At 50.5% G+C, this 22,476-nt stretch overlaps 10 protein-coding genes across 10 annotated transcripts; 4 read left to right on the top strand and 6 right to left on the bottom strand.

The window, feature by feature from the left end:
- Window positions 1-202: 202 nt before the first annotated feature.
- Window positions 203-2,632, bottom strand: BO85DRAFT_376862 (uncharacterized protein; the record flags this gene model as incomplete). Its single annotated transcript, XM_025656239.1, has 2 exons — window positions 203-309; window positions 412-2,632. The coding sequence occupies 2 exons, from the start codon at window positions 2,630-2,632 to the stop codon at window positions 203-205; spliced, it is 2,328 nt and encodes a 775-aa protein (XP_025513484.1).
- A 948-nt stretch (window positions 2,633-3,580) lies between these two features.
- On the bottom strand, window positions 3,581-5,011 carry BO85DRAFT_401636 (aldo/keto reductase). The gene is made up of 3 exons (XM_025657167.1): window positions 4,798-5,011; window positions 4,437-4,717; window positions 3,581-4,346 (listed from the first exon to the last, which is right to left on the bottom strand). The coding sequence occupies exons 1-3, from the start codon at window positions 4,858-4,860 to the stop codon at window positions 3,800-3,802; spliced, it is 891 nt and encodes a 296-aa protein (XP_025513483.1). The 5' UTR covers window positions 4,861-5,011; the 3' UTR covers window positions 3,581-3,799.
- A 94-nt stretch (window positions 5,012-5,105) lies between these two features.
- BO85DRAFT_451343 (YdiU domain protein) lies at window positions 5,106-7,857 on the top strand. The gene is made up of 6 exons (XM_025660572.1): window positions 5,106-5,929; window positions 5,994-6,003; window positions 6,056-6,086; window positions 6,150-6,300; window positions 6,353-7,458; window positions 7,527-7,857. Exons 1-6 carry the CDS (start codon window positions 5,470-5,472, stop codon window positions 7,725-7,727), a joined length of 1,959 nt encoding a protein of 652 aa, XP_025513482.1. The 5' UTR covers window positions 5,106-5,469; the 3' UTR covers window positions 7,728-7,857.
- Window positions 7,858-8,291: 434 nt separating this feature from the next.
- On the bottom strand, window positions 8,292-9,747 carry BO85DRAFT_74283 (putative zinc knuckle domain protein (Byr3)). The gene is made up of 7 exons (XM_025665636.1): window positions 9,620-9,747; window positions 9,260-9,279; window positions 9,114-9,148; window positions 9,037-9,050; window positions 8,676-8,792; window positions 8,505-8,601; window positions 8,292-8,440 (listed from the first exon to the last, which is right to left on the bottom strand). The coding sequence occupies exons 1-6, from the start codon at window positions 9,654-9,656 to the stop codon at window positions 8,525-8,527; spliced, it is 300 nt and encodes a 99-aa protein (XP_025513481.1). The 5' UTR covers window positions 9,657-9,747; the 3' UTR covers window positions 8,292-8,440; window positions 8,505-8,524.
- Window positions 9,748-10,619: 872 nt separating this feature from the next.
- Window positions 10,620-12,365, bottom strand: BO85DRAFT_451341 (WD domain protein). The gene has a single exon (XM_025660571.1). The coding sequence runs from the start codon at window positions 11,955-11,957 to the stop codon at window positions 10,728-10,730; it is 1,230 nt and encodes a 409-aa protein (XP_025513480.1). The 5' UTR covers window positions 11,958-12,365; the 3' UTR covers window positions 10,620-10,727.
- Window positions 12,366-12,759: 394 nt separating this feature from the next.
- On the top strand, window positions 12,760-14,728 carry BO85DRAFT_451340 (uncharacterized protein). Its single transcript, XM_025660570.1, has 2 exons — window positions 12,760-14,586; window positions 14,658-14,728. Exons 1-2 carry the CDS (start codon window positions 12,840-12,842, stop codon window positions 14,711-14,713), a joined length of 1,803 nt encoding a protein of 600 aa, XP_025513479.1. The 5' UTR covers window positions 12,760-12,839; the 3' UTR covers window positions 14,714-14,728.
- A 419-nt stretch (window positions 14,729-15,147) lies between these two features.
- Window positions 15,148-16,924, top strand: BO85DRAFT_451339 (peroxisomal membrane protein PEX16). The gene is made up of 4 exons (XM_025660569.1): window positions 15,148-15,533; window positions 15,601-15,636; window positions 15,715-16,552; window positions 16,620-16,924. Exons 1-4 carry the CDS (start codon window positions 15,380-15,382, stop codon window positions 16,741-16,743), a joined length of 1,152 nt encoding a protein of 383 aa, XP_025513478.1. The 5' UTR covers window positions 15,148-15,379; the 3' UTR covers window positions 16,744-16,924.
- A 71-nt stretch (window positions 16,925-16,995) lies between these two features.
- Window positions 16,996-18,239, bottom strand: BO85DRAFT_451338 (ribonuclease H2 catalytic subunit RNH201). The gene is made up of 2 exons (XM_025660568.1): window positions 17,186-18,239; window positions 16,996-17,148 (listed from the first exon to the last, which is right to left on the bottom strand). Exons 1-2 carry the CDS (start codon window positions 18,138-18,140, stop codon window positions 17,069-17,071), a joined length of 1,035 nt encoding a protein of 344 aa, XP_025513477.1. The 5' UTR covers window positions 18,141-18,239; the 3' UTR covers window positions 16,996-17,068.
- A 301-nt stretch (window positions 18,240-18,540) lies between these two features.
- BO85DRAFT_440382 (Cupin domain protein) lies at window positions 18,541-20,758 on the top strand (the record flags this gene model as incomplete). Its single annotated transcript, XM_025658764.1, has 5 exons — window positions 18,541-18,605; window positions 18,731-18,891; window positions 18,952-20,157; window positions 20,211-20,459; window positions 20,544-20,758. The coding sequence occupies 5 exons, from the start codon at window positions 18,541-18,543 to the stop codon at window positions 20,756-20,758; spliced, it is 1,896 nt and encodes a 631-aa protein (XP_025513476.1).
- Window positions 20,636-22,296, bottom strand: BO85DRAFT_498685 (TBCB family protein; the record flags this gene model as incomplete). The annotated part of the gene is made up of 3 exons (XM_025664038.1): window positions 20,636-21,526; window positions 21,580-21,799; window positions 22,027-22,296. 3 exons carry the CDS (start codon window positions 22,294-22,296, stop codon window positions 21,123-21,125), a joined length of 894 nt encoding a protein of 297 aa, XP_025513475.1. The 3' UTR covers window positions 20,636-21,122.
- Between the last annotated feature and the right edge of the window lie 180 nt (window positions 22,297-22,476).

Genomic DNA, 22,476 nt, shown 5'->3' with positions numbered 1-22,476 from the left:
GTTGCAGATAAATAAAAGATGAATGTTTGCCTCCTCTTAAGCATAAGCACATACAACCCGTGGTATCATGTAACAATAACAGCAGGCAAAATATATTCCCTGTACACGCCTGCTGCCACAAACGCCAACTGAAAGCCATTGAAATGGACCGCAGATTGTGACACGAACGACATAGCAGAACGCCTGGATGAACTCGTCACAGTTACAGCTTGAGTCGGCTGTTCCATCCCACACCTTCCTTGGCGCACCACTCACTCAGAAATGCGTGACTGAACCGGACTACCTCTAGGGGGGTGTTGGTCCGTCCAACTGGCAAAAAAAATTCGCCAGAATAGTCGCCAGCTCTCAAGCGTTGCCTTCCCAACTCTGAGAAATTCTTGGATCGTTTAGACCAGGTACTTGGAAACTCACGCGAAAGAACATCTTCGCAAAGACCGCGTGAGCCTTCGAGCCATAACTTCTGGGATTCTCTATAGCACTCGTGCGGTCTATTCTTCAGCTCCACAAACTCTTTCCGGCTCTTCTTATGGTCTTCCGATGCAGCAGGGTTTTCATCGCTCCCTGGAGTGGGCGCTGGCGTGTTCTCCCCAGGTAAAGGTGTGGCGGCAAGTCGCTCAAGATCAAGTGCGTGAATGGCATCATAAGAGACAGCACCAAGTATGAGGCAGAGGCTATGCAGGCGCGGATAGGGAGTGCTATTCTTTTTCACAACACGCCAATATGCGAGGATAGATAGCCAGGAAGACGAATCTGCAGTTTGCCGGGATAGCGCTTTGGATTGATCATCGGCAACAAATGCCACGATGAAGCAAAGAATAGCCTCAATTGCTGTAGCGGCCGCGAGTTTTTCATCAACGGTAGTTACGCGATCTTTGGCTGTGTGCCGCTCCGCAGCATGCTTTAAATCACGTCCCAGGTTTGAATATTTCTGATACTCATCTTTCCAAGCTCGACGGTCGCATTGACGTGATGCCGTATTAGTCGATTGCGGAGATGCGAGTTTTGTAGGAGTGGCCGAATTACCGGGGCGCTTGACGGCTGGATGAGAAGACGGCTTTCCGTCATTGCCGCTGTATGGATCAAACCGGCTGGCAGAAGACTTAGGGTCTTTTACCGGCGTCGTTGAACTAGCTTTCGATCTGTCTGATGGATTTACAGTCAGGTTTGAGGAGAAAGACATAGGCGTTTGAGGCTTTTCAGGGACTTTTGAGTGCTCCCGAGAGACGGTAATTGTGCCCATATGCTTCCCTTTCCCTTCCAACCGTTGTGGCTTGTTGTGATCGGGATGTTCCGACGCTGGAGCCTTCGCTGCCGCCTGCCTGGCTTTCTGAGTCTGAGAGGGCTCAATGTCTAGTGCACTCTTCACAGGTGACCCCGGCGGGGCCGGCTTCTTTTTGCCAGAAAATTTCAGGAGAGCCTCGATCCGCTTCCGGTTTGATCTTCCATATTTCAATTTCACGACCAACTGCGCTCTAGCCGAAGCATCCTGTAGAACCGGTGGCGAGCCGATTGATCTTGACATCGTATTTCCGACATGGTTTTTTGGATTACCTTTGGAGGCCAGAGAATTGTCCAAAGTTGAGACATCCGTGCTTGAGGGCCGTCGTTTGTCATTTCCATGATAAAATTGCTTGCTATGCAAGCCCGAAGAGTGTGTTGAGTCTGGCTGTGACGAAGCGTGAACGGCAGATTTGGCCTTCTGGATTTTTGATCCCGATGATAAATCATTATTCGAAGCGCCGTCGCTTTGTGATGATCCTAGGCCCAGGGGGCCTTCTCCAAGCCCAGCTAATTCCTTCTCAATATCAGGCGGAAGAGTAGGAGACAGAAGCCGAGGCAGTCTTGGACTGTTTGAAGTAGGGGGAAGGGTCGGTGACAGGAGAGCAGGCAAGGCGTTACCCTTCAGCCGCTCGGTCTTTGCAGGACTCGGAGATATCCTCGGCTTTTTGGGGGCCGCGACCTTATGCTGTGACCTCGAAGAATCGGAGGTGCCATCGACAAACGGGCGCTTGCGCTCGATGCCCCCCGAGTTAGACGCAGCTCGCGATTGGACGGGAGGTTTTCCCGCGGGCTTTTGCGAGTCATTGCTAGGAAGGCTAGCCCTAGCAGCTCGCTGACTTGCTTCGGGGGTATCAAGGACTGAGGTGCTTTGCTTACTGACTTCAGGGCCGACAGGGGAAGCGGAGGCGCCACTCTTCCTTCTGTTCCTGTAGTCGTTAAAAGTTATCTTTTTCTTCACCGAGTTGTTGGATGGTGTGCTTGCAGCACTCTGGCCTCCGGAACGCTGGTCGGACATGACGTTTCCTGTCGCGTCAGACCAGTCACCCACAGCCACTAGCAAGGAATCCCCTTCGTGATGTGTAAGGAATGTCATATATTGTAGTTGTTGCTCCTCCGGTGTAAACGGCCCGTCATTACCCACAGCCCAGTTGTTGACAAAGCGACTCCCCAGGCGGAAAGGCACATCAGTGGGAACAGTGAGAAGGAAGGGGTAGAACGGAAGGATTTCTTCCCTAAGCCGCTTCAATCGTTGGTCGATTGAAGATTGACCGGAGTTATGTGTCTGTTCGTTAATGAACTTGGGATCTTTTATTTCATCATCCGCGGAGCGATAGGGCTGGTCCCCCGACATTGCAGTCCGTTGATCAAAAGCCTACGTGGCTGACGGCGAGCAAGCTCTTTTCGACTGACCATGAACCAATACCAAGTATTCCTTCCTTCTCTTTTGACTTCCCTGAGTGGCGTTAGCTCCCAGTATCATGTGGCTACGCGAATTGGAGTTCAATTGCCGCCACTATCGAACATCGCACTTCCCAGGAACAGGTTCAGGGACCACGTAGTGTGACCTTGTGAAAAGTCACCTTTCAAGAACTGCCAGCGCGCCTCCTTATTGTTATTGAGTCTTCCCCTTTCCCTTTATCTTGTGTCAGAATCTGGATACCGAGCGGACTGAGCTCCTCGTTGGCCTTTGCCGACTGCCCCCCCCCCAAAACTGCGACCTGTGACGCTAAGAGAGAGACCGAAATAAACGAGCGTTCAACAACACAAGCGCTTTAAATCCGAATCGATTCACCCACAGCCAACCGGTCTGGATTCAGCTGGCGGGGAATTTTGCACAAAATTGGCTGGAATGGGGAACGCGATAAGAAACCAGTCCCGACCTGTCGTACAGAAGTAGCGTCGACAAACAGCCAATGTATGCCGGAGCTAGAATGAGACTCTCGAGGCCATAAGGATAGAGGACGGGAGCCTCTGGCTCGCTAGTGTTGATGTGGGCGTAACAGCAAGGAATAGACGACAAGGAAGGAGAGCGCCGAGGAGCTTCCTCTGGAGATGGGGATCGCCTTTCCGTCCGACAATGAGGGTGGGTTGGGGGGGCTTGATCGCGACTGGGGATGCTGGCTGGCGGTCGAAGCGGAAACGCTTGGCAGTAATTGATTTGCTTATGATTAGTCTAGAGCGGGTCTTCTCCGCTTATCTACTAGGCACCTTACTCCGTACCAAACTTCAAAGATTGAAGCTCTTACTTCTCAACCAGTCTTCTCCGACTACGTACCGCTTGCAATTCTCCATGGCCCTCGTTCTTTTGGTCCCTATCTATGTGCAGTGGCAAACGGAAGACTCATGGCTGTATGTCCTAGTACTTGGTTATCACAGGTAAATCTGCATTAAAGGCAACGACCTCAGATACCATTGGCTTGACGGTTCATCAGAAATCACCAGGCTTGAATCTAAATTCATCCAACAATCTCAGAACAGGCCTGAGTTTGACGCTGTATACAAGTATGACCAATAGTTTTCACGAACGATCTTCTGACGCGAACTTTCCCTGCCAAAATGCCCTGAAATGCTTCTGCTGCCCCGCAGCGGAAATATCATCAATCTCCCTAGGAGTCAACTGAAAGGTTAAGGCGCGCAAATAGCTGCTTAAGCGGGATTCTTTGCTACTAGTCGTGATTGTTATACAGCCACGGTCTATGGACCATCTCAGGAGGATCTCCCCTTCACTGACTGCATATTTTTTGGCCAGATGTGGCAGCAGGTCATCCACTGGCCCTCCCTTTGATCGGATGATAGGAGTTAAAGGCCCATAGCTTGCTGTTTGGATGCCTTGGCTCTTATGAAAGTCGAGTAGATTGCCATGCTGTAGATAGGGATGAAATTCAATCTGGTTGATGGATGGCGGAACTGTGGCTGTCTCCAAAATAGCCTCCAAATGGCTTTGCAGGAAATTAGACACGCCAATTGACCGTGCCTTTCCAGCGGCCTTCACCTGCTCCATAGCAGCCCAGGCTGTTTGAAGGTCGCTAGATGAGCTGGCGAAAAAAGGCGAGTGAATTAGATACCTATATGTAACCCCCGTTAGTCCTCGCATCTGGCAGTAAACCAAGGTTCTTCGAGCCGGTAGAAACATATTGGCGGGGCGGATCACCTACAGATCAACGTAATCCAGCTGAAGCTTTTCTAGACTTGCGTCGATTGCCCTCGGAATATCTGCGATGTTTACGCTCACCTTAGTGGTTACGAATAGCTTATCTCGTTCCACGCCACTCTCCTTGATGGCAAGACCAAGCTCAGGCTCAGTTCTGTAAGTCTCGGCACCATCAAGGTGGAGATACCCCAGTCGGATAGCATCTTTGATGGATTCAACGAGCTCTCGGTTGATACTAGTGTCCCCTTCCTTCTTATACCAAGCTGTGCCGCAGCCATATCCAAGCTGCTTCCGTTATCAAATGTAACTGAATTGGTTGCCAAAAGAATAGAATTGCAAATGAGTCTGCTCCTACTACAACTTACCTGGGGAACACACGTGCCGTCATTCAATTTGACGGATGGCATAGATTTCAGGGTGTTGGCCATCTTTGTTGCTATTCAGTATGACTGGTGTGGTAATATCCTTGTTCGTAGACACGACTGATTCCAGTTTCTTTCTTTTCTTTCGCAAGGCAGAGGAGACCTTTGGAAGTTCTATACTTGGGTGCAGAAATGGATGATGTATTAATACTCCGTTCTACGAACCGGATCGGATCAGCTCCGGCTCCACAAGCCATCCAGCTTCATCCCGCGCTGCGGCTGCGCATGCCCTGAATCTCCGAGCCTTCCGCCTTGCCCCGCCATAATCCGACGAAGAGGTTCTATCTTACAATGGTAGGCAATTGCGTTACCAGCCTGTAGTCCATCAAGAGGCAGACAAATGCGGGATCGGTTGGCGGAACTGGTTGAGGAGAATGATGTCATAGCCCAGGTCTCGCCTCGCCGGCTTACTTAAACTGACCCAGGTCAATTGCTAATACAGAGAGTACTCGTCGGTTAACTAACTGATAAACTAAACTTAACAGCTACACTGGCAGTGATAGTCAAAACTCTTCTTATAGAACCCGGTAAAAGCCATCTTCCTATTTGCCTAAGTAGCTTGTCGAGGGTCCGTATATACTTGACACATCCCTCGCTCACTGTTTTAGGTCTTCCATGGGCTTATTTGTCGCTCATCCTGGCCTTCTCCGCGCTCGTTTTATGTTGGCCCGCAGTATCCTCTATCCATCGCGGATCAGTCGAAATCGCTTAACTCAAATGGCGTCGCAGCTCTCCGACGCAAACGGAGGGCTTTCGTTGGCCGAACTCCCTAAGTCCAATGTCTTCACTTCCAAGCTTCCTCCCGACCCAGCTTTTGAGACCCCTGAGGTGTCACATCGAGCTCCCCGTGAGACACTCGGCCCACGGTTAGTAAAAGGTGCTTTATATACCTTCGTCAGACCTGAGCCGGCGGAGGAGAGCGAACTTCTGGGGGTGAGTCCAAAGGCCATGAATGATCTTGGTTTAAAGCCCGGTGAAGAGCTTTCCCCGAAATTCAAAGCTTTAGTTGCGGGAAATGAATTTTACTGGGATGAAAACGAGGGTGGCATATATCCTTGGGCACAATGTTACGGAGGTGAGAGACGTTGGAGACCTTTCAATTTCTTAGACCGAAATTAATACTCACTAATACCTTCAAGGATGGCAATTGTATGTTTCCGGACAGTAAATATCTTTGTTCCTTGAAATTGACAAATCGCAGCGGCTCGTGGGCTGGGCAACTTGGCGACGGAGTAAGTGCTTGTTTCTAGATACAACTTTTCATTGATGGAGCTTAACAATTGGTTGTTTTCCAGCGTGCAATCAGCCTTTTCGAAACTACAAACCCGAAAACCCGTACTCGCTATGAGTTACAACTAAAAGGTGCGGGGCGGACTCCTTATTCCCGCTTCGCCGATGGAAAGGCTGTGCTTCGCTCTAGCATCAGGGAATACATAGTATCAGAAGGTATTGCTTCCGCATGTCCTAATTGTGCAGCTTCGACTAACTGCGAGCAAAGCCCTTTCTGCACTTGGTGTTCCAACCACTCGAGCTTTGTCTATAACCCTATTGCCTCAGTCAAAGGTGTTGCGCGAACGTTTGGAGCCCGGAGCTATAGTTGCTCGATTTGCTGAATCGTGGCTAAGGATCGGAACATTTGACCTCCTACGGGCACGAGGAGACCGTGAGCTGATTAGACAATTGGCGACGTATGTCGCAGAGAATGTGTTCCAGGGCTGGGAGGCTTTGCCCGCTATGCTGCCGTTGGACCAGAGTCAGTCATCTGATACTGTAGACAACCCTCCCAGACATGTATCTTGGGACCAAGTTGAAGGGCCGCCAGGCTCGGAAGAGAATCGGTTTGCAAGGTTGTACCGTGAAATTGCACGACGAAATGCTAAAACCGTTGCTGCTTGGCAAGCATATGGATTTATGAACGGGGTGTTGAACACTGACAATACTTCAATCTATGGCCTTTCATTAGATTATGGCCCATTCGCGTTCATGGACAACTTCGATCCTCAGTACACGCCTAACCATGATGACCATCTCCTGAGATATTGTTACAAGAACCAACCCAGCATCATCTGGTGGAATCTGGTTAGGCTCGGCGAGTCACTCGGAGAACTCATTGGTGCAGGTGAAGACGTTGACAAGGAAGATTTTGTGAGGGATGGTGTGACAGAGGAAGCCGCGCCTGCCATCATTAAACGTGCGGAGGAGATCATTGACCGAACAGGCAAGGAGTTCAGGATGGTGTTCCTGAACGAATATAAACGCATCATGAGCAACAGGCTAGGCTTGCGCAGCCAAAAGGAAACTGACTTCCAAGTACTGTTTTCGGAACTGCTCGATACATTGGAGGCTTTGGAGTTAGACTTCAATCACTTTTTCCGAAGACTGTCAAACATATCGCTGTCGGACATAGAGACGAAAGAGACGAGAGAGAGGATAGCATCTATCTTCTTTCATAACGAAGGGTTTGGTGGCATCGGATACACCGAGGATTCCGCGAGGCAACGAGTCGGAGATTGGCTTGACAAGTGGAGACAACGAATCATAGAGGACTGGGGCGTTGATCAAGACTTGGAAAGACAAAGGATCATGAAGAGTACAAACCCAAAGGTAAGCCTACCATTACTATTTTCGCTGCTGGCCCGCCACGACACTAATGGGTGGCTATGTTTCTTTAGTTCCTGCCTCGCGGCTGGATCCTCGATGAAGTTATTGAACGTGTTGAACGCCGTGGAGATCGAGAGGTACTCGGAAGGGTAATGCATATGGCACTTAATCCCTTCAATGAAGAATGGGGACAGAATCATGATGAAGAGGAGCGCTTTTGTGGGGATGTCCCTCGCTTCAAGAGAGCCATGATGTGCAGCTGCAGTTCTTGAACGTGTTCTCAGAAACCGCGACCGATACATTAGTCCGCGGCGTATGATGTGTTTAGAATAATGGAATTTTTTATGCAAGTAGCTGATGCTACGGAGAACTGAAAATGATCACCAAAAAATATTGTTTCCACCCTGTTTCTGACAGATAAACACTACTCCCCTAACGATTCCCAGGAGGTACATGCCGAGCAGGCAAAGGCCTGACTAAGATGGAACCGTGGAATTGAAATTGCTTTCATATGCTAGTTTTGTGGACAAGTTTTCTTCCGCATTACACATCATTTCACATGTTTGCCCACCCGCAAACCCAGGCCACCACTTATCAGTCTTACAAACTGATTCTCCCGCTTTTATTGTTTGGAACACCGGACTTCATCCGTTTGATTCCACGATAACTGGATATCATTTTGGATATCATTGTCAGCCGGCGGAGGAAGTCAATCAGAGACAGGCTCGCAAGCCAAGTCGTGCATTAGACCAGAGAAATCGGGGTAAAGAGATTGTAGATCATCACGGCGAGCGCGATAAAGGTCATCCCGATATCCTGGTCTCGCGTATGATAGCGCGACAGAAGACAAACGATGCAGCATGCAGATCAACTATTTAGTTAGGGCAAGCAGCCTGGACGTGACCAGGTTGCTTGCAGTTGTAGCACACCCGCTCACCCTTGGCCTCCGTAGGGCAGTCGCGGGAGACGTGGCCGACCTCACCGCCTAGGAATACAGTGTTAGCGTGTCTGACTGAACCTGAGAGATTGTGAAGGGTGCAGTAGCCTACAGTTGTAGCACTTTTGTCCGTTAGTGCAGTCGCGAGCCATGTGTCCGAAGCCACCGCAAGAGTAGCAAGTCTGCTGACGGCCGCCAAAGCCACCACCGTAGCCGCCGCTCTGAGGGCAGTTCCTAGCAATGTGACCGACACGGCCGCACTTGTAGCACTCCTGGCCACCACCAGCAGCAGCACCACCGAAACCCTCGGCGGGGCTAGCCTGGCACTCACGGGAGATGTGGCCCACACCACCGCAGCGGTAGCAGGACTTCTCCTTGGGTGCTACAGTGCATTCACGGCCTGCATGATAGGCTTGTTAGCATCTCGGCAAGACAAAGGAAGATATATATATAATCAAACGACGGAGAACTGGAGAATTTGCTGGTTGACTTACTGACGTGTCCCTGTCCTGTGATGGTACAAAGGTGCGGTTAGATAGAGTGGCTAAGAATCAACGGAAAAGGGCGCAATGAAATTGGGCCAGTGAACGAAAAGGAATGAGGAAGATTGGTCATTGATGTAGAGACAAGGTCGGGAGACATACCACCACAGTTGTAGCTACCGAACTTAGTCAATAATGTTTACAGTAAGAGGAAAATGGACAGTGCAAGTTAAGCATACCAGGTAGGAGTGCCCTTCTTGGGACAGTCACGGGCCTGTAGAGATTAGAGGTTAGAACGTTCCCAAACCATGATTATAGAAACAATTCCAGAAAATGCTGGCCGAGGATGTTATGAGGGGACGATGGTGACAGGGGAAAGGTTTACCTGGTGGGAAGCATCACCGCCTAGAATGAATGAAGATCTTTTGTTAGCTTTTCCGTGCCAATCCAGAGATTCGCTTCACCAGGAATGGTAGCCACCGCGCTAAGACGGCAGGACCATTCGCTATGAAGAAGAAAAAAAAAATGAGACAGATAGGTGAGTGATCATGAAAAGTCAAGGGATCCCAGCTGTAAACTGAGGACACCAAGTAAAACTCGGTGGATGATGGGCAATCATGATCAATGAAGCCGTTTTTTTTTCTCCCCCTCGGCTGGAACTGCGGGAATGGAGGCACACAAGGTGCATGACAGAATCGAAGGGCTCAGGTTTAACAATCGACGGAACAGAGCGGGGGGGACTCACAGTTGAAGCAGCCACGACCTCCAGCTTGGAAACTCATTGTGGATATAGGATGTAGGTGAACTGGTAAAGAATTTTTGGGGTGAAGAGGTAAGTAAGAGAGAGGATGGTGATGGCCAGGTGAGGGTTTGAGAGGGGGGTGGAAACTGGGCGATCAGAAATTTAGGTAGGGATTTCTTGCTAGCGCCGATAAATAATAACCAGAAGGAAAAATAAATCAGACATGCGGACAGTCGGTGCGGGGGAGCGCTTCCCGTGGTTCCTGCAGGGCTTTAACGCCGGGAGGCCGCAACACACAACACCTGCCCGCTTCCAGACCTGGGTGAGATCCTGGCTTTTCGCGCCATACCCACACCCATGCTGTGCCCTTAAGCCAAGTCCTACTTAGCTTTTCCAGGTAGCGTTTAGCGATCCGCCATTATGCCGTACATGTGGTGGCGATCGCAGCAGTCACGATGAGAAAGCAGAGGAGGTGTTTGGCGGGAGGGACCCTAACCAGACCTTCGTGAGATTGGTACATTACTCTTGCTTTTCCTTCGCGACAACGAGGACGAAAGCAGGCTCATCCTATCCTAGATAATATTCTCATCAGTCGCTGAAATTTATTTTCACCCTCCGTGCCTCATATTTAGATGCCTTTCAATTAGCGAGTGTATGCGCAGCCTTATATCACAGGGGTAGAAGTGTGGATATTGTAATGAGACTGTCCCCTAGTAGGCCGCCCGTGTCGAACAGTAAAGAACATCGAGCATGACCGCGGGAGAAAGAAAAGTACGAGGAGAGGAAAACCATCCGTACTTCAGGGCAGGATGGTAGCGCTTTAAACTACGCCGTGACTCTTATGGCTCCCTCCCAAGGTCCTCTCCGGGACCGGACACCTTGGTTGCTTGCACCTTGAGGTTTCCCATGTCGATCTAGAAAGGTCTACGCTTACTCTTCGGTTTTCCTCATGCTACTGAATGCTCTTGCCATGAATTCCTCTTCTCGAATGGACGTTCGGAAGTTTCTTAGCGACATGGTCGGACTTTTGGATAGCAGGTGGTTCATAAAGGCTTTCATGACCAGGCTTGAACTCTGATCTATGGTATCTATAGATTACAAGATTTTCATTTCACGTGAAGTCATATAGTTCGAGCATCTGCGTCCCAACTTCCTTTTCGCGGAGTAGAAGGACTCGCTCATCGTCGAAGCCAACACAGTTGTGCATCCTTGTTAACCCGGAGGTGTTGTCGACCGAGCTTGATCGGTTTGCGTTGAGCTGACCCTGAGAAGACTCCGACACTAAGTCAAGGCTATCATGTCGCTGATATGCCCTATTCCCTGGGCTTACTCGGATGCTATTCCCGTCCCTGAACGCCCTGTACCCTCCGAGTGAAGAGACCAAAGATTCAAGTTCCCATATTCTGATATCGTCTCCTCTGGAGCTCACCGAAACTGCCTTACCACGATCACTAACCTGCACGGCTGAGACGGACGATGTATGGCCCCAGAGACGCTGGCAGCTTGTCACGGAAAGGCTGGTCGAAGTGGAGACCACAAGGTACACAGTCAAGGTATTGTCCGCGTGCGAAGTCAAAAGGTAAGGATGAGAATAGGACACCGAGGTTGGTGGTTCATAGTGTGATATCGAAGGTCCGGGTGGCCTTGTACTTAGCTCATTCCCGGAGCCTACCACATATGTGGTGCGATAGTCCCTTTTTGACCGGCTGCGAGAAGTTGGGGACACAATCCCGTATTGGCAGTCGACTGTGGTAGCAAGCCGAGAACTCAGCTGCTGACCGTCCAAGCCGAACTGCAATTCTTGAATACCTAGTGACCAGCCGCAGCCTATATGGTAAAAACTGTACACTATAGACGCTACTATTTTGGGACCCGCAGCGCGGACAGATAGCGATATTGGCTCCAATATACTGTCCGCCTTGAGAGTAGTTAGTAGTCGTGGAGTTAATGACCAACCGTCTTCGTCTGTGATTGTTTCATATAGAGATAAAACCTTGTGTTGAGAAACTAAAAGCAGGAAAGGGGAGTACGAGGCCATTGCCGTGATGGCTTCACCGGTGCCTTCGACGTAGGCGAAGCGCGTTTCAATCCAGAAATTTGTTGTGTCTAGAGTGTAGACGCCGAGACGGCCATCCTCAAAACCAATTGTAACATCTATTAAGCTCTGCTGTGGACCGCTCGTTGCAGCCGCCATTGCTGTGGGAGCGGGTAACGATCGCGACGGCGATTTTGCCAAAGGAGACCTTGCTAAGCATTGTCCAGGCTTCTCGGCGGCCCAAGCTCTTAAGCCGTGATCTGAATCCGCTGTAAACACAATACCAGCACAAAATGTTACTAGCATCTGTCGACGAAGCGGTTGTGGAAACTCGATCTCTGTGACCCGACAGGCTCCCCTCGACCAGTTGTGTCGCAGACGATACTGTCGTTTCCAATTTGTGGCCACTCCTTCCTTTGCCAAGTGACTGTGGTCAAGCCAGGTAGACACCCTAGGCGAATACTCGATTTCAGAGCGGGATAAGAGTGTACGCCTAGCATTTGGTAACCGACGTGCTCGAGGCCGTACCCATCGAGAATAATACTGTCTTTTCCAGAGCTCCGAATCTCCAGCTAACACATGGAACCGACGCGAGAGTCTATGTGGGGAGAAGTGATGAGCTGTGAGGCCGGCACTTTAACTGAGGAGGACATACTGTTGGCAGACAAGCAGAGAGGGGAGGGGAAGAAAAGACAATATATGAAGTAGGAGCTCGTCACTTAGTCTGGATATGTGATCGAGATGGCCGTTGGGGGTCATGCGGAGACGCTTTGGCGGGGGAAGATCTTCAGCATTGCGCCTCTTTGGCATTTTGTGACTGGGAATGCAATGCTGGGTTAAAGGAAGTCACGAAAGTCGGAACAACCGACTGCACAAGTCAGTGCTTGCTGGATGAACGCAATCTTAAGTCGGAGGTACCACTTCCTATTCCGCCTGTTCGCCTAATAATGTCAGGGCGGAGCTTATCTGAGGGTGGTTGATACGGTATGTATGGCGGACCGATGTCTCGAACGATACGATACGTGCCGAGGTAATAGAGCGGTCCTCTGTACTTCATACAATCAGGAAACTACTGGTGGTATTAATGCGGGTATCTATCTTTGCGCGTCAAAGTCGCGTGTCACAGCCGCCCTATGCTACTACGTACATCCGGGAGACCTCTCCTGTATGTAGCATAGACTTTAATCAATGGAGGCTCTTGAACAGTTCCAAATCTCTCTTACCCAAGCCTTTGGCGATTGTTTCAAAGATGTCTACAAGACCCTTCAACGAGAACTTGCTCTCCGAGACGCGAAGGTGCAGGCGGCCGAGGAGAGGGTTAGAATTGCAGATGAAGCACGGAAAAGAGCGGATGCAGAATTGACAGCCTTAAAGGATGAGATTACTATTCTACGGGATGAGCTGCGTCTCGGGGATGTTGGGTCCACTGAAGACCAAGTTACTGCTCAGAAGTCCCTCGAATTGGAAGCAACGTACGCGCCGCATCGCGCTATAGATCGTATATGTGCCAACCGCAAGGACTCCGAGAGCTTCGACTCTACTGAGATAATGGCTGTGAGGGACTTGTATGCCGCGCTTTACACAGAAGCTCAGACACTTATGAAAGCCTCTGGCGAACTTCGAAGACAAATCAAACGTCACAAAAAGAAATTAATGCATTGGAGGAAGAGCCTGGACCGCGACAATTTCACATTGGTGCTCGATGGAGAAGCAGTGGATTTTCAGCGGGCTAAGAGAAACAGCTGTGAAGAACATTCACGCTTATTCACTAACTTATCAACGTCTATACCAATAAACTCTTCGAAATCGGCCATGCATCCAGTTTTGCGAGGAGCTTCCGCCCCTATTATGCATACTTCAGGACTAGGTGACTATGATGAATCTTCGAATGCCGACGTGCCAAGGGAGCCAGCTGCAGCTCAGAGTGCAACTGCTCCGGCCGCAACTATCAAACGGAAACGTTCAGCATCACAACCGCCTCATCAAATATGCCCAACACTTCACGATAATGCCCCTAATCATGGTAACAGTGGTTCAAGCCAGCCTATTTCTATCAGAGACGAGGGTTTATCATCTAGCCCTTTGGGGGGGTCATTATCTAGTTGCGGGGCTACTGGGACCCAGGACCTAGATGAGGTTGGTGTCTTGGTTCAAACGCCAACTAAGAGAAAGAAGTATAAGGAAATTGGCTCCGAGCGAGCGGCTTCACCAGCAATTGAAGCCAGACGCAAAGGCCTGCCCCCAGCAAGATCTCAATCATTCTCGAGACGACCCACGATACTGCAATCGGTCAATGGCAACACAAGCATCAATAGATATGACCAACGGTTAGGCACAGCAGCCGCGAAGGGATCAAAACCGAGACTCAAATACCCCATCTCGGCGATGGCTGAGGATGGCGAAGAGAATGACGTGAACGTCGCTACACCAAACCGACTTAACACGTCGGCATTTGAAGCTAGGTCGCCACTTCCAGACCCAGGAAAGGAAGGCCAATTTGCCGTACAGAGACTGGAAGGTCTTCTTGAAGGACCGGTGCCTGCCAAACAACAGCTCCAACCCAAGAATATCAATGAAGAATTCACAAGGGGCTGCGCAGTGCAGCGATCTCCTTCTGTTGGACGAACTTTGTCTAATAATAGCAGGGGAGGACAGACAAATTCTGAATCAGAAATCATGCAGGGGAGTTCGAAACTTGATATTCAACATGATTTCACTCAGGCCACCTCGTCTTCGGGAAGCGAAGCACAACGGGTGAAGGAGAACGCCACGCGTATACCATATAGAACTTTGCCGCTGCATCGTCTCGAACTCACCCATTTCAGGATTAATCCAAACTATAACCAAGGGGTAAATTTTGCGTTTAGCAGTGTCATCCGCACCACAGACGAGCGCAAGTGTGCGAAGGGTTGTATGCGCCCCAGCTGCTGCGGAGGCAAGTTCCATGCCATGGCACGCCTGGGCGGACTTCCGACGAACGCAACCTCTAACAAGGACAGAGAACAGGAAGAGCAGAAGAGTCTGGAGGACTATTTGGGAGAGGAAGCACATATACTCGATAAACTAAGCACGGAGGATCGAAAGAGCCTTCTGCAAGAGGCGAACGCCAGGCTCATTGCCAATCGGTTTGGGAAGCATAGGCATCACCACCAGCGATCGGGATCGCCACCGGGATACTGGCGCACAGATATGCCTGATACACAGGAATTGCAGCGCGATCATGAGGAGGCAAGGGAAATTGAAAGGGAGAAGGTGCGAGACCGATATCGAGAGGCAATGCGTCCCGGTGGCCTTTGGAAGTTTGCAGATGAGTGAACACAGTACACTGGGCTTCAAGGGCTGCGCTTGGGTTTACAGGAGAACTTCCACAAAAGCTACCTAGGCAGTAGATAGATGCCAATGCTCTTCTATCGGGGGCTTCCAATATAACCCAAGCATTATCGCTTGTTTGTCCAAGTCGCTTTTTAATATAATCACTGTATTGTTGTAATATCACATTTCTTGGCAAGCACCCGACACGTGCCTTAGCCGCTACCCTGGTGCCTACCTCGGCCTACCTCTCCCTACCCACCCGGAACTAGTTCACGCCGTAGATGAAGTCGTTCATCCAGCCCAGCTGACACGACTGGGTACGCTTGGGGGGGACCTCCACTCATATTCTTTCAAGCCACTTCTTGATATCAAGGACATTAAGCCCATCCTATATTTTCCATGGTTTTGCCCTGAATATGGAGTCATCATGGCGCGCCCAAAACCCGATACCTGCCGCACTGTTGCAACCTTCCAAATGGCTCCCACTGTACGAGGAGTTCGTGACGAAGAATGCTAGTTCTGTGGGCCAAGTGGAGTCCGCGTTGAGGTCTCTAACATACATCATCCCAGGTTAGTGCATGAAGCTTGAGGTACAGAAACTTGGCCGAGGAAATGGAAAACTGAAGACCATGTGTAGGACGATACCGAGATTCGGAGATAAGCTCAGAGTGCGGTACGTTATTCAAGCGTTCCTAATGGTTCCCTCCTAGACGAAGAAGCCGTTCATTTAATACTGACTTTTGCGAAAAAGTGCATTCAGGGGTACAGCTTCTGTCTCTCTACCATGACTCTTTGGTTTCGCGAGTCATTTCTAGGCTACCTTCAACGATCCCGCGGCCTACACCATCACCTCATGCGCGCTACACGAAGTATTGGACCTCCCACTCTTCACTGTATCAGAGGATCGCCATCGCACTACAGATGATTCAGTATACGGAACTGCTGTGGGAGATGGCGGCTCGGCGTCGTGGAGAGAAGGTGCGCTGGCGTGTCATCGTCCTAATCGAAGCCGCTAAGGCCATCTGTCGCCTGTTGCTCCTTCGTCTCACCAACTCTAGACCATTAGTCAGTCCTCCACTTCCTGAACGGGAAGTAGATCCCAGATCGCTGGAAGAGGAGGACAATAGCGACTGGAATGGCATGCAGACACCTGTTAGCGAAAAGTCGTCGGATTTGTGCTGGACCATGCCTCGCACAGGCCTGTCGCTTCCTTCTCTGCCTAATGTGGACGACCTTTCGAACTATTTGATATCTAAAGTACTCACGGCCGACGATATCAAGCCACCGAAAACGCTGTTGCACCGAGTCACTGGCCAGGGCCAATTCGCTGAGATTCTATACATCCTCCGACCAGTAGTCTATGCGCTCATGCTGCAACGATACTGCAAAGACAGGCGGAGTTGGAAACCCTGGCTCATTGGGTTCGGCATGGAGTATGGCTGTCGACAACTAGCCAAAGCTGATCTTCGCGAAAGAGTTGCAGGCGGCCTTCGGGGATTGACCGGGCTGGAGCGGGAGGAACTGAAGAAGAGAGGTTGGGCGATGGGTTGGTGGTTTATGCGTGGGGCTTTCTATGAAAACATTACCAAGTACGGCACTCCCGCCTTTCCCACACTACCGACAAGGAGATAGAGTATTGTACTGACTTTTACACAGGTCCTGGTTGAAAGGCCTGACCGGCAAGATGAGGGGCAAACCTCTGCTTGATTTGGTAGGCAGTGTCATTGATGATTACGAGTATCTTTGGGACAACTACTACTTTGCGACTACAACACTGTGAAGTTCGCTGTGTTCTGCCAGCGTCAGATGTTTCTGCCATTTTTGCCAGCATTTTGCTTTACCTCGGGAGCCTCCTGTACCTTCACACAGCCCGTCTTCTCGTACTTAACTTAGATACCCGATGGCTTACCATCCCCAAGCTATCCCCTTTTAATATGTTAAACCGCTATATTCTGTTTTTGCTTCAACTTTCCCATATAAGTGCAAAATACAACAATTACATATGCTTCCATAGAACCTAAGAGCAATCACATTGCAAAAGAAAGTGGGTATCATTTGGTCATTATTATCGTCACCTCCGCATCTGCGTATGATATAGGATAAACTCATGTTTGGCTAAGAGAGGACCCCAGTGGACCTTGACCCGTACCATTCCAGTAGCTCGTGCTGAGCTTTAGTAGTGTTACTGGTTGAAGATAAGAGGAAGTCCCTGAGCTGCGTACTTTCTTCTTCTTCTCCAGGCCAGTCGACCTTTGGCCTTCCCTTCAATTCGAGCAACTCTTTGGCGGTGCCCCAACTGAATCGGCATTCGTTGCCCCATCCGAAGATCGGATCCATGTTCTTCTTCAACCAATTAGCGCACTTTGAATCAGAGGGATAGCCGCTTCCCCAACTCTGTGGCACCACCGCCTCCGATGCATCTTCCGAATGGACGTCTTCATATATAGCCTGATGACAGAGATCCAATGCGACGTCTCTGGTGACTTTGGCAGCAACGCTTGCAGCACTCACGCACGGATATAACGAGTCGGCCTTCTTCGCCACGGTGATTCTGAGTGATGGGAATATCTTTTCGAGTTTCTGTTGGTAGGTTGCGGGGTTTCCAATCGTATCGATGTAGACCTCTCGAACATCCATGTTGCGATCCTCAATGATCTCACGAATGAGTTCAATTGTAGCATCCATTGCCTGCGCATTCAAGTTATAAGCTCCCGCTCCAGGCCGCATCATACCGGACGAGATGTCACGCGCTGATAGTAGCTTCACGGCCCATCCGCAGGATTCGTGTAGGGGATTTCCCGGGGTGCATAATAGCTTCATGAGATTAGCGCGCACGCCGGGCGTGAGAACTTTGCTGTCGTTGAAACTGTAATCACGAGTCAAGAGGGAATGGTGCAGATCTTGGGGCAAGTAAAAAGCGCTGTAGACCATGGGGCCTAGAACTGGACCGCGTCCGGCCTCGTCTACGCCCAAGACAAGGTGATTTGGTGAAGAGCTCGTAGCAGATTCAGTGACTTTGGAGGCTGCAATGACAGGAGGACAAGGTGAATAGTAAGAGTAGGACTCTCCGGCGAAGAGCTGAGAGTGATCTATACTTGGAGGGATGAAGAGGCCTGTTGCAGTAACGGGAGACTCCCCCGGGGGAGGGCCAGTGGAGTTGTCTGCTGAATCGCCCATGATTGTGTTAATTCCAGGCGGGACTTTGCGATCACGATAAGCGAGCGAAAGGGAAAGAAAGGTGTAGTCAGGGAGTGCAACTGAGATGATGAATCGTTGAAAGTGAAAGATGGACGCGTCCCAAACGGTTCCGGACTAGCGGCGCTTCCGCGCGTGTTTGTTCGCCGCCCTCACGGATTCCAACTCCCCTCCGCAGCATTCATTCGCCATCCCCAAGACCTGGGATTTTCTTTCCCCTCTCCGCTAAATCGCAACTACTGTGATCTCCTACAGTCGCCTACTTACGTTTTACACGGCAGGTCTCCCGCGCATCCTGCCCGGTCCGTACGCGTCTCACCGCTGAAGCCCTCTCGTTGCCTCTCTCAAAGCTGCCGCATACAGCTCCCGAATCTCCGGAACAATGGCTCCCCGGGGCCCTGCGAAGGCTCGCGAGTTCGATTATGCCAATGTTGGCAAAGCTGGAAGGTCGGTATCATTGATGCCATTTCTCCTTGATCGCCCCTGTTCAGTATTTGTTCTATCCCCTGCTCCCGTTCAAGTCGCTTCCACCTATTAGAATTTCGGGAGGCTGATGCAGGTGACTGTCACAGGCGCACGGGGTTAATGTTGAAGGAAGGGAAACGTGATGAATATGGAATGGAAGAAGTTGATGGGATATTCTCTTCGCCCGAGACGTCGCCCGTAAAAGAGAATGGCTTCAGTGACCAAGCTGAGGATTCTACCGGCTCGGATGGCATGTCTATCGACGAAGGTGCGTTTCACAGCTCGTCATTATTGTAGCTGAATACTAACGATGATGACTATTTGGCAGGGAATGGTCCGAACCCCACCGATTTCCTAAAGAGCAGACGGAGCTCTTACTTCCCGCCTCCTGTTGCGCGCTCTCCCATGAAGACCGGGCTGACTGGCTCACCTCGGAGGACTCCCGGCTTGCGATCCTCCCAAAGCCCGCAACGCGAACAACCGTCTTCCAGTCCCTCAGACGGTAAAGGCCTGGGGAGTGCGAGGGGGGAATCACGACGAGATGTATCTCCACTTACTAGTCGTTCCATAAATGCGCCACCGGTTCTAAACCAAGTCAATGGTGCACGGAACAATAAAATTAATGATGAACCAACAGAGGAGCCTATGGACTCCGGCTTTTCCGATAGCGATACCGAGAATCAGCTAAACAGAGACGAGAACGGGCATTCATTTGCACAGACACACGACGACATTATGGACAGCTTCAATGCAGGCGATGATGCCTCGACGGACGACCATGCAGATGAACAAGATGACACTGGCGCCGAACTGGACTCGCCGGTAACCGTCTCCGAATCCCGCAGCAAGAGAGGACAGGCCAAACCTGTTCCAAGGATTGTTAGAGGTGTGAAAGGTGCAAGGGCCGGAGCGTCCACGGCTGCGCAGGCGCAGGAGATTGAGGAAGAACAGCCGGCACCAAAACGCAAACGTCCTGGGAGGCCGCCGCGAACGCAACGCAAATCTGGCGATGAAGTGGAGAAAGAACGGCCGTCGAAAAAGCCTAGGGTATCGGACAAAGCTGATAAAAACCCAAGTCCTTCAGGCAATGCAGAGCTGGACAAGGTGGTGGAGAACTATGTCAACCGCACAGGGCCATTGAAGGGTCGGAGTCTTTATATCCTGAAGCGCGAAGTACCTTCCGAAGGCGCTGCCACCCATACACGATCCGGGCGTGTTTCTGTCAGACCTCTTGCATACTGGCGAAATGAACGATGCGTCTATGGCGATGGTGAAGCTGTGGAGGGCCAACGGTATCCGCTATCGACCATCAAGGAGATCATCCGTACGGAAGAACTCGAACCAGAGAAACCGAAATCGAACAAGCGCCGCCCTAATAAGAAATCTAAATCAAGGAAGGGTAAAAACGACGATTCCTCGGATGAAGAAGACGGATATGTTGATCCCTGGGAGAAGGAAAGCGGGATTTTGCATGGCTATATCAGGAGGTGGGACGAGGAAGCCCAGGCAGTTGGTGAAGAAGAGGAGATCGTTGGTATGTACTCTCCTTTAACTGTGGTTGCCGTGTACTAACGTAGTCGCTCGTAGACCTTGCGTACGCCCCTGCTGGGATGGAGACAAGGAGTGTCAAGGACTCCTCGTGGCGGTTTGCCAAACTTCTCAGTTCGCCCTTCTTGGGCTCTGGGATTGTGGAACTGCCGCCTGGAGGGGTTAAGAAGCCCAAGAATTCTAAGAAAATGCACATGGTTTTCTACATCTGCCAGGGTCGGGTGCAAGTAGACATATCCGGTGTACGATTCAGTGCCGGCAAAGGATGTGTCTTCCAGGTACCAAGAGGTGAGTGAGCTCCGTATTACAACCTTCCTTGACAATATGGGAGACTTGGCACCGTACCGATGGAAATCCTAATCGAGTTTGCAGGCAACTATTACAGTTTTGCCAATACGCAGAATAAGGATGCCCGGCTGTTCTTCACACAAGGCTGCGTCCCGGTGGAGAACGACGACTCTGCTCCCGGGTCGGCAACCAAACCCGGAGCCATGGACGGGGATTCAAGCACACCGACTGGCCGTCCGACCGGCGTAAAAGGTCGACCGAAGGGCAAACAGAAAGCAGGCGGACGTAAGGCAACGTGATCTCGTTTGAAACGTTGTGTCCGAGTTCGCTCTATGCGTCTCCTATGATCTTGAAACACCCACCACCTATATCCTGCCCAGCACCGGGCTTTGACCTCTGGATTAGCGCTAGTTACGTGAAATTGTTGGGATGGAAGTCTGCTCACGTCCTCAAGGCTTCGTCCCCCATTCTTTTCTTCTCCTGTGTTCTTTCCTTCTTTTCTCCCTTTTTATTTTGCAGACAGTGGGTTATCAATGAACAAGGGGACATGAGCTGTAGATTTATCGGAGTAACTTGAGGGAGATTAGGAGTACATTGTAGCAGGCTTTGCTTTATTTTTGTGTTAATCCGTGTGTTCATACTTGACTCTTTGGAAGAAACGTATCAAATTTCCTCCATTAATTCATCATCCAAGTCATCCAAGTCCAACGGCGGGAAGTCTCCTACCTCGACTTTCTCAGGCTTCACGAAAACACCAGTCTTATTCGGGCAGGTAAAGAACCTTTGGCCGCCTACGCTGCCATCGTTCTTCCCCAACGGCTCATCAAGCTCAATGCCCACCCAGAGAGGGAGAGCCTCGGGATCTAACTGCACCTTCTTAGGGTCCACGCCCGGGAAAGGGATCGTAGGCACTGGACCAACAAATCGAATCGTTCCTCGTCGGATATTAGGCGGGGACGAGGGCAAGACGATAGCACGTTTATCAACAGCAATACCTAGATAAGTAAAACCATCAGAATTCTTCTGCTTTAAGCCCCAGGACAGTTCCTTTTCGAGTGGAAAGTTCGCTAAGCCAACACCCCGATCAGAGTAACAAGCTCAAGGACATCTGGTTACTCACCTCTCTGTTGAATCTCAGCAGCATCTCTCTCTGATTGCTGACGGATCGACTCTTCCGGGGTTAGAGCGTTCGGATCGAACCGGCCAAGTTTTTGGTTCTTCTTCCATGCTAGAACAGAGTTCGAGAGTGATTCGTAGGTGGATGTAGGAAGGACGTATTTCTCGACGGATGATAGGTCGGTGAAATTTGGCCGGGCTGCTTGAGGACGAGTATCGTGCACCTAGGTTGAGACATGAGTAAATGCTCATTATATAAACTGGCAATCTCCTGGTTGAGACGTGTTTTCAAAATGAATGAAAGGAAACCAAGGTCTTCAAATGAAGCAACACATGGATTCGTTGAGCGGGTAATAATCGAAACCGATCATTGACCAGGATCTACTATCACAGGAGACAGGAGAACGTCGGGGATTCCAGAAATCGAGATGAACAGAAGAACAAGACCTACCTCAATCTCACAACCCTTCATCAACCCCCAGTCCCCAATGATGGAGTCGTCGCCTTCAACCCATTGGTCAGGACGACCGGGGGACTTGAGAAGCAGCCGCTGGCTACCGGGAGGTACGCCTGTCATAGTCTCCAGCTTGCCCTTAAGCTGCGAGACACTCCAAGTGGGAGTGATACGACGCTCTGTTAGCAAGCGTGGCTCGGCACTAGAACTTGCCATGGGCGTGGTAATGGCGACAGAAATGTCCGCCGGAGTAGGTTGAAAAGCCATGGTTTTGGAGCAGTCTGAAGCTATTCAAAGTGGTTGTGATAGAAATATTGTGGAAGCTGAACTGCTTCTGGAGCTCAACGATCTACGTCGTTGTGTCTGTCGGTGTTTGCAGACCAACAGGGAGGGACTTAGTTCGTTCTATGTTCACGAATTAGATAGAGTAGTGTCAAGGGGAATGTT

The sequence above is a fragment of the Aspergillus piperis genome (genome assembly GCF_003184755.1).
Source record: "Aspergillus piperis CBS 112811 unplaced genomic scaffold BO85scaffold_15, whole genome shotgun sequence".
NCBI classification, from domain to species: Eukaryota; Fungi; Ascomycota; class Eurotiomycetes; order Eurotiales; family Aspergillaceae; genus Aspergillus; species Aspergillus piperis.
Note: the sequence above shows the minus strand (reverse complement) of the source record. Positions and strands in the feature narration are given on the sequence as shown.

Bases quoted from the DNA above. Each gene is read 5' to 3' on its own strand.
- BO85DRAFT_74283 (XM_025665636.1), bottom strand. From the start codon at position 9,656: ATGAGTTTCCAAGCTGGAGGTCGTGGCTGCTTCAACT. The intron at 9,280-9,619 runs GTGAGTCCCCCC...CATTCATTCTAG, and splicing joins AGGTCGTGGCTGCTTCAACT to GCGGTGATGCTTCCCACCAG. The intron at 8,602-8,675 runs GTGGTGGCCAGG...AGCGGCGGCTAC, and splicing joins TTTCGGTGGTGCTGCTGCTG to GGTGGTGGCTTTGGCGGCCG.
- BO85DRAFT_451338 (XM_025660568.1), bottom strand. From the start codon at position 18,140: ATGGGCGATTCAGCAGACAACTCCACTGGCCCTCCCCCGGGGGAGTCT. The intron at 17,149-17,185 runs GTACGCAGCTCA...ATCTTCAACCAG, and splicing joins GCCTGGAGAAGAAGAAGAAA to TAACACTACTAAAGCTCAGC.
- BO85DRAFT_451339 (XM_025660569.1), top strand. From the start codon at position 15,380: ATGGAGTCATCATGGCGCGCCCAAAACCCGATACCTGCCGCACTGTTG. The intron at 15,534-15,600 runs GTTAGTGCATGA...GACCATGTGTAG, and splicing joins TCTAACATACATCATCCCAG to GACGATACCGAGATTCGGAG. The intron at 15,637-15,714 runs GTACGTTATTCA...TTTGCGAAAAAG, and splicing joins GGAGATAAGCTCAGAGTGCG to TGCATTCAGGGGTACAGCTT.
- BO85DRAFT_451341 (XM_025660571.1), bottom strand. From the start codon at position 11,957: ATGCTAGTAACATTTTGTGCTGGTATTGTGTTTACAGCGGATTCAGAT.
- BO85DRAFT_401636 (XM_025657167.1), bottom strand. From the start codon at position 4,860: ATGGCCAACACCCTGAAATCTATGCCATCCGTCAAATTGAATGACGGC. The intron at 4,718-4,797 runs GTAAGTTGTAGT...TAACGGAAGCAG, and splicing joins ACGGCACGTGTGTTCCCCAG to CTTGGATATGGCTGCGGCAC. The intron at 4,347-4,436 runs GTAGGTGATCCG...GGTTACATATAG, and splicing joins CAGCTGGATTACGTTGATCT to GTATCTAATTCACTCGCCTT.
- BO85DRAFT_451340 (XM_025660570.1), top strand. From the start codon at position 12,840: ATGGAGGCTCTTGAACAGTTCCAAATCTCTCTTACCCAAGCCTTTGGC. The intron at 14,587-14,657 runs GCAAGTTCCATG...GACAGAGAACAG, and splicing joins GCGCCCCAGCTGCTGCGGAG to GAAGAGCAGAAGAGTCTGGA.
- BO85DRAFT_451343 (XM_025660572.1), top strand. From the start codon at position 5,470: ATGGGCTTATTTGTCGCTCATCCTGGCCTTCTCCGCGCTCGTTTTATG. The intron at 6,301-6,352 runs GTATTGCTTCCG...CTGCGAGCAAAG, and splicing joins GGAATACATAGTATCAGAAG to CCCTTTCTGCACTTGGTGTT. The intron at 7,459-7,526 runs GTAAGCCTACCA...ATGTTTCTTTAG, and splicing joins TGAAGAGTACAAACCCAAAG to TTCCTGCCTCGCGGCTGGAT.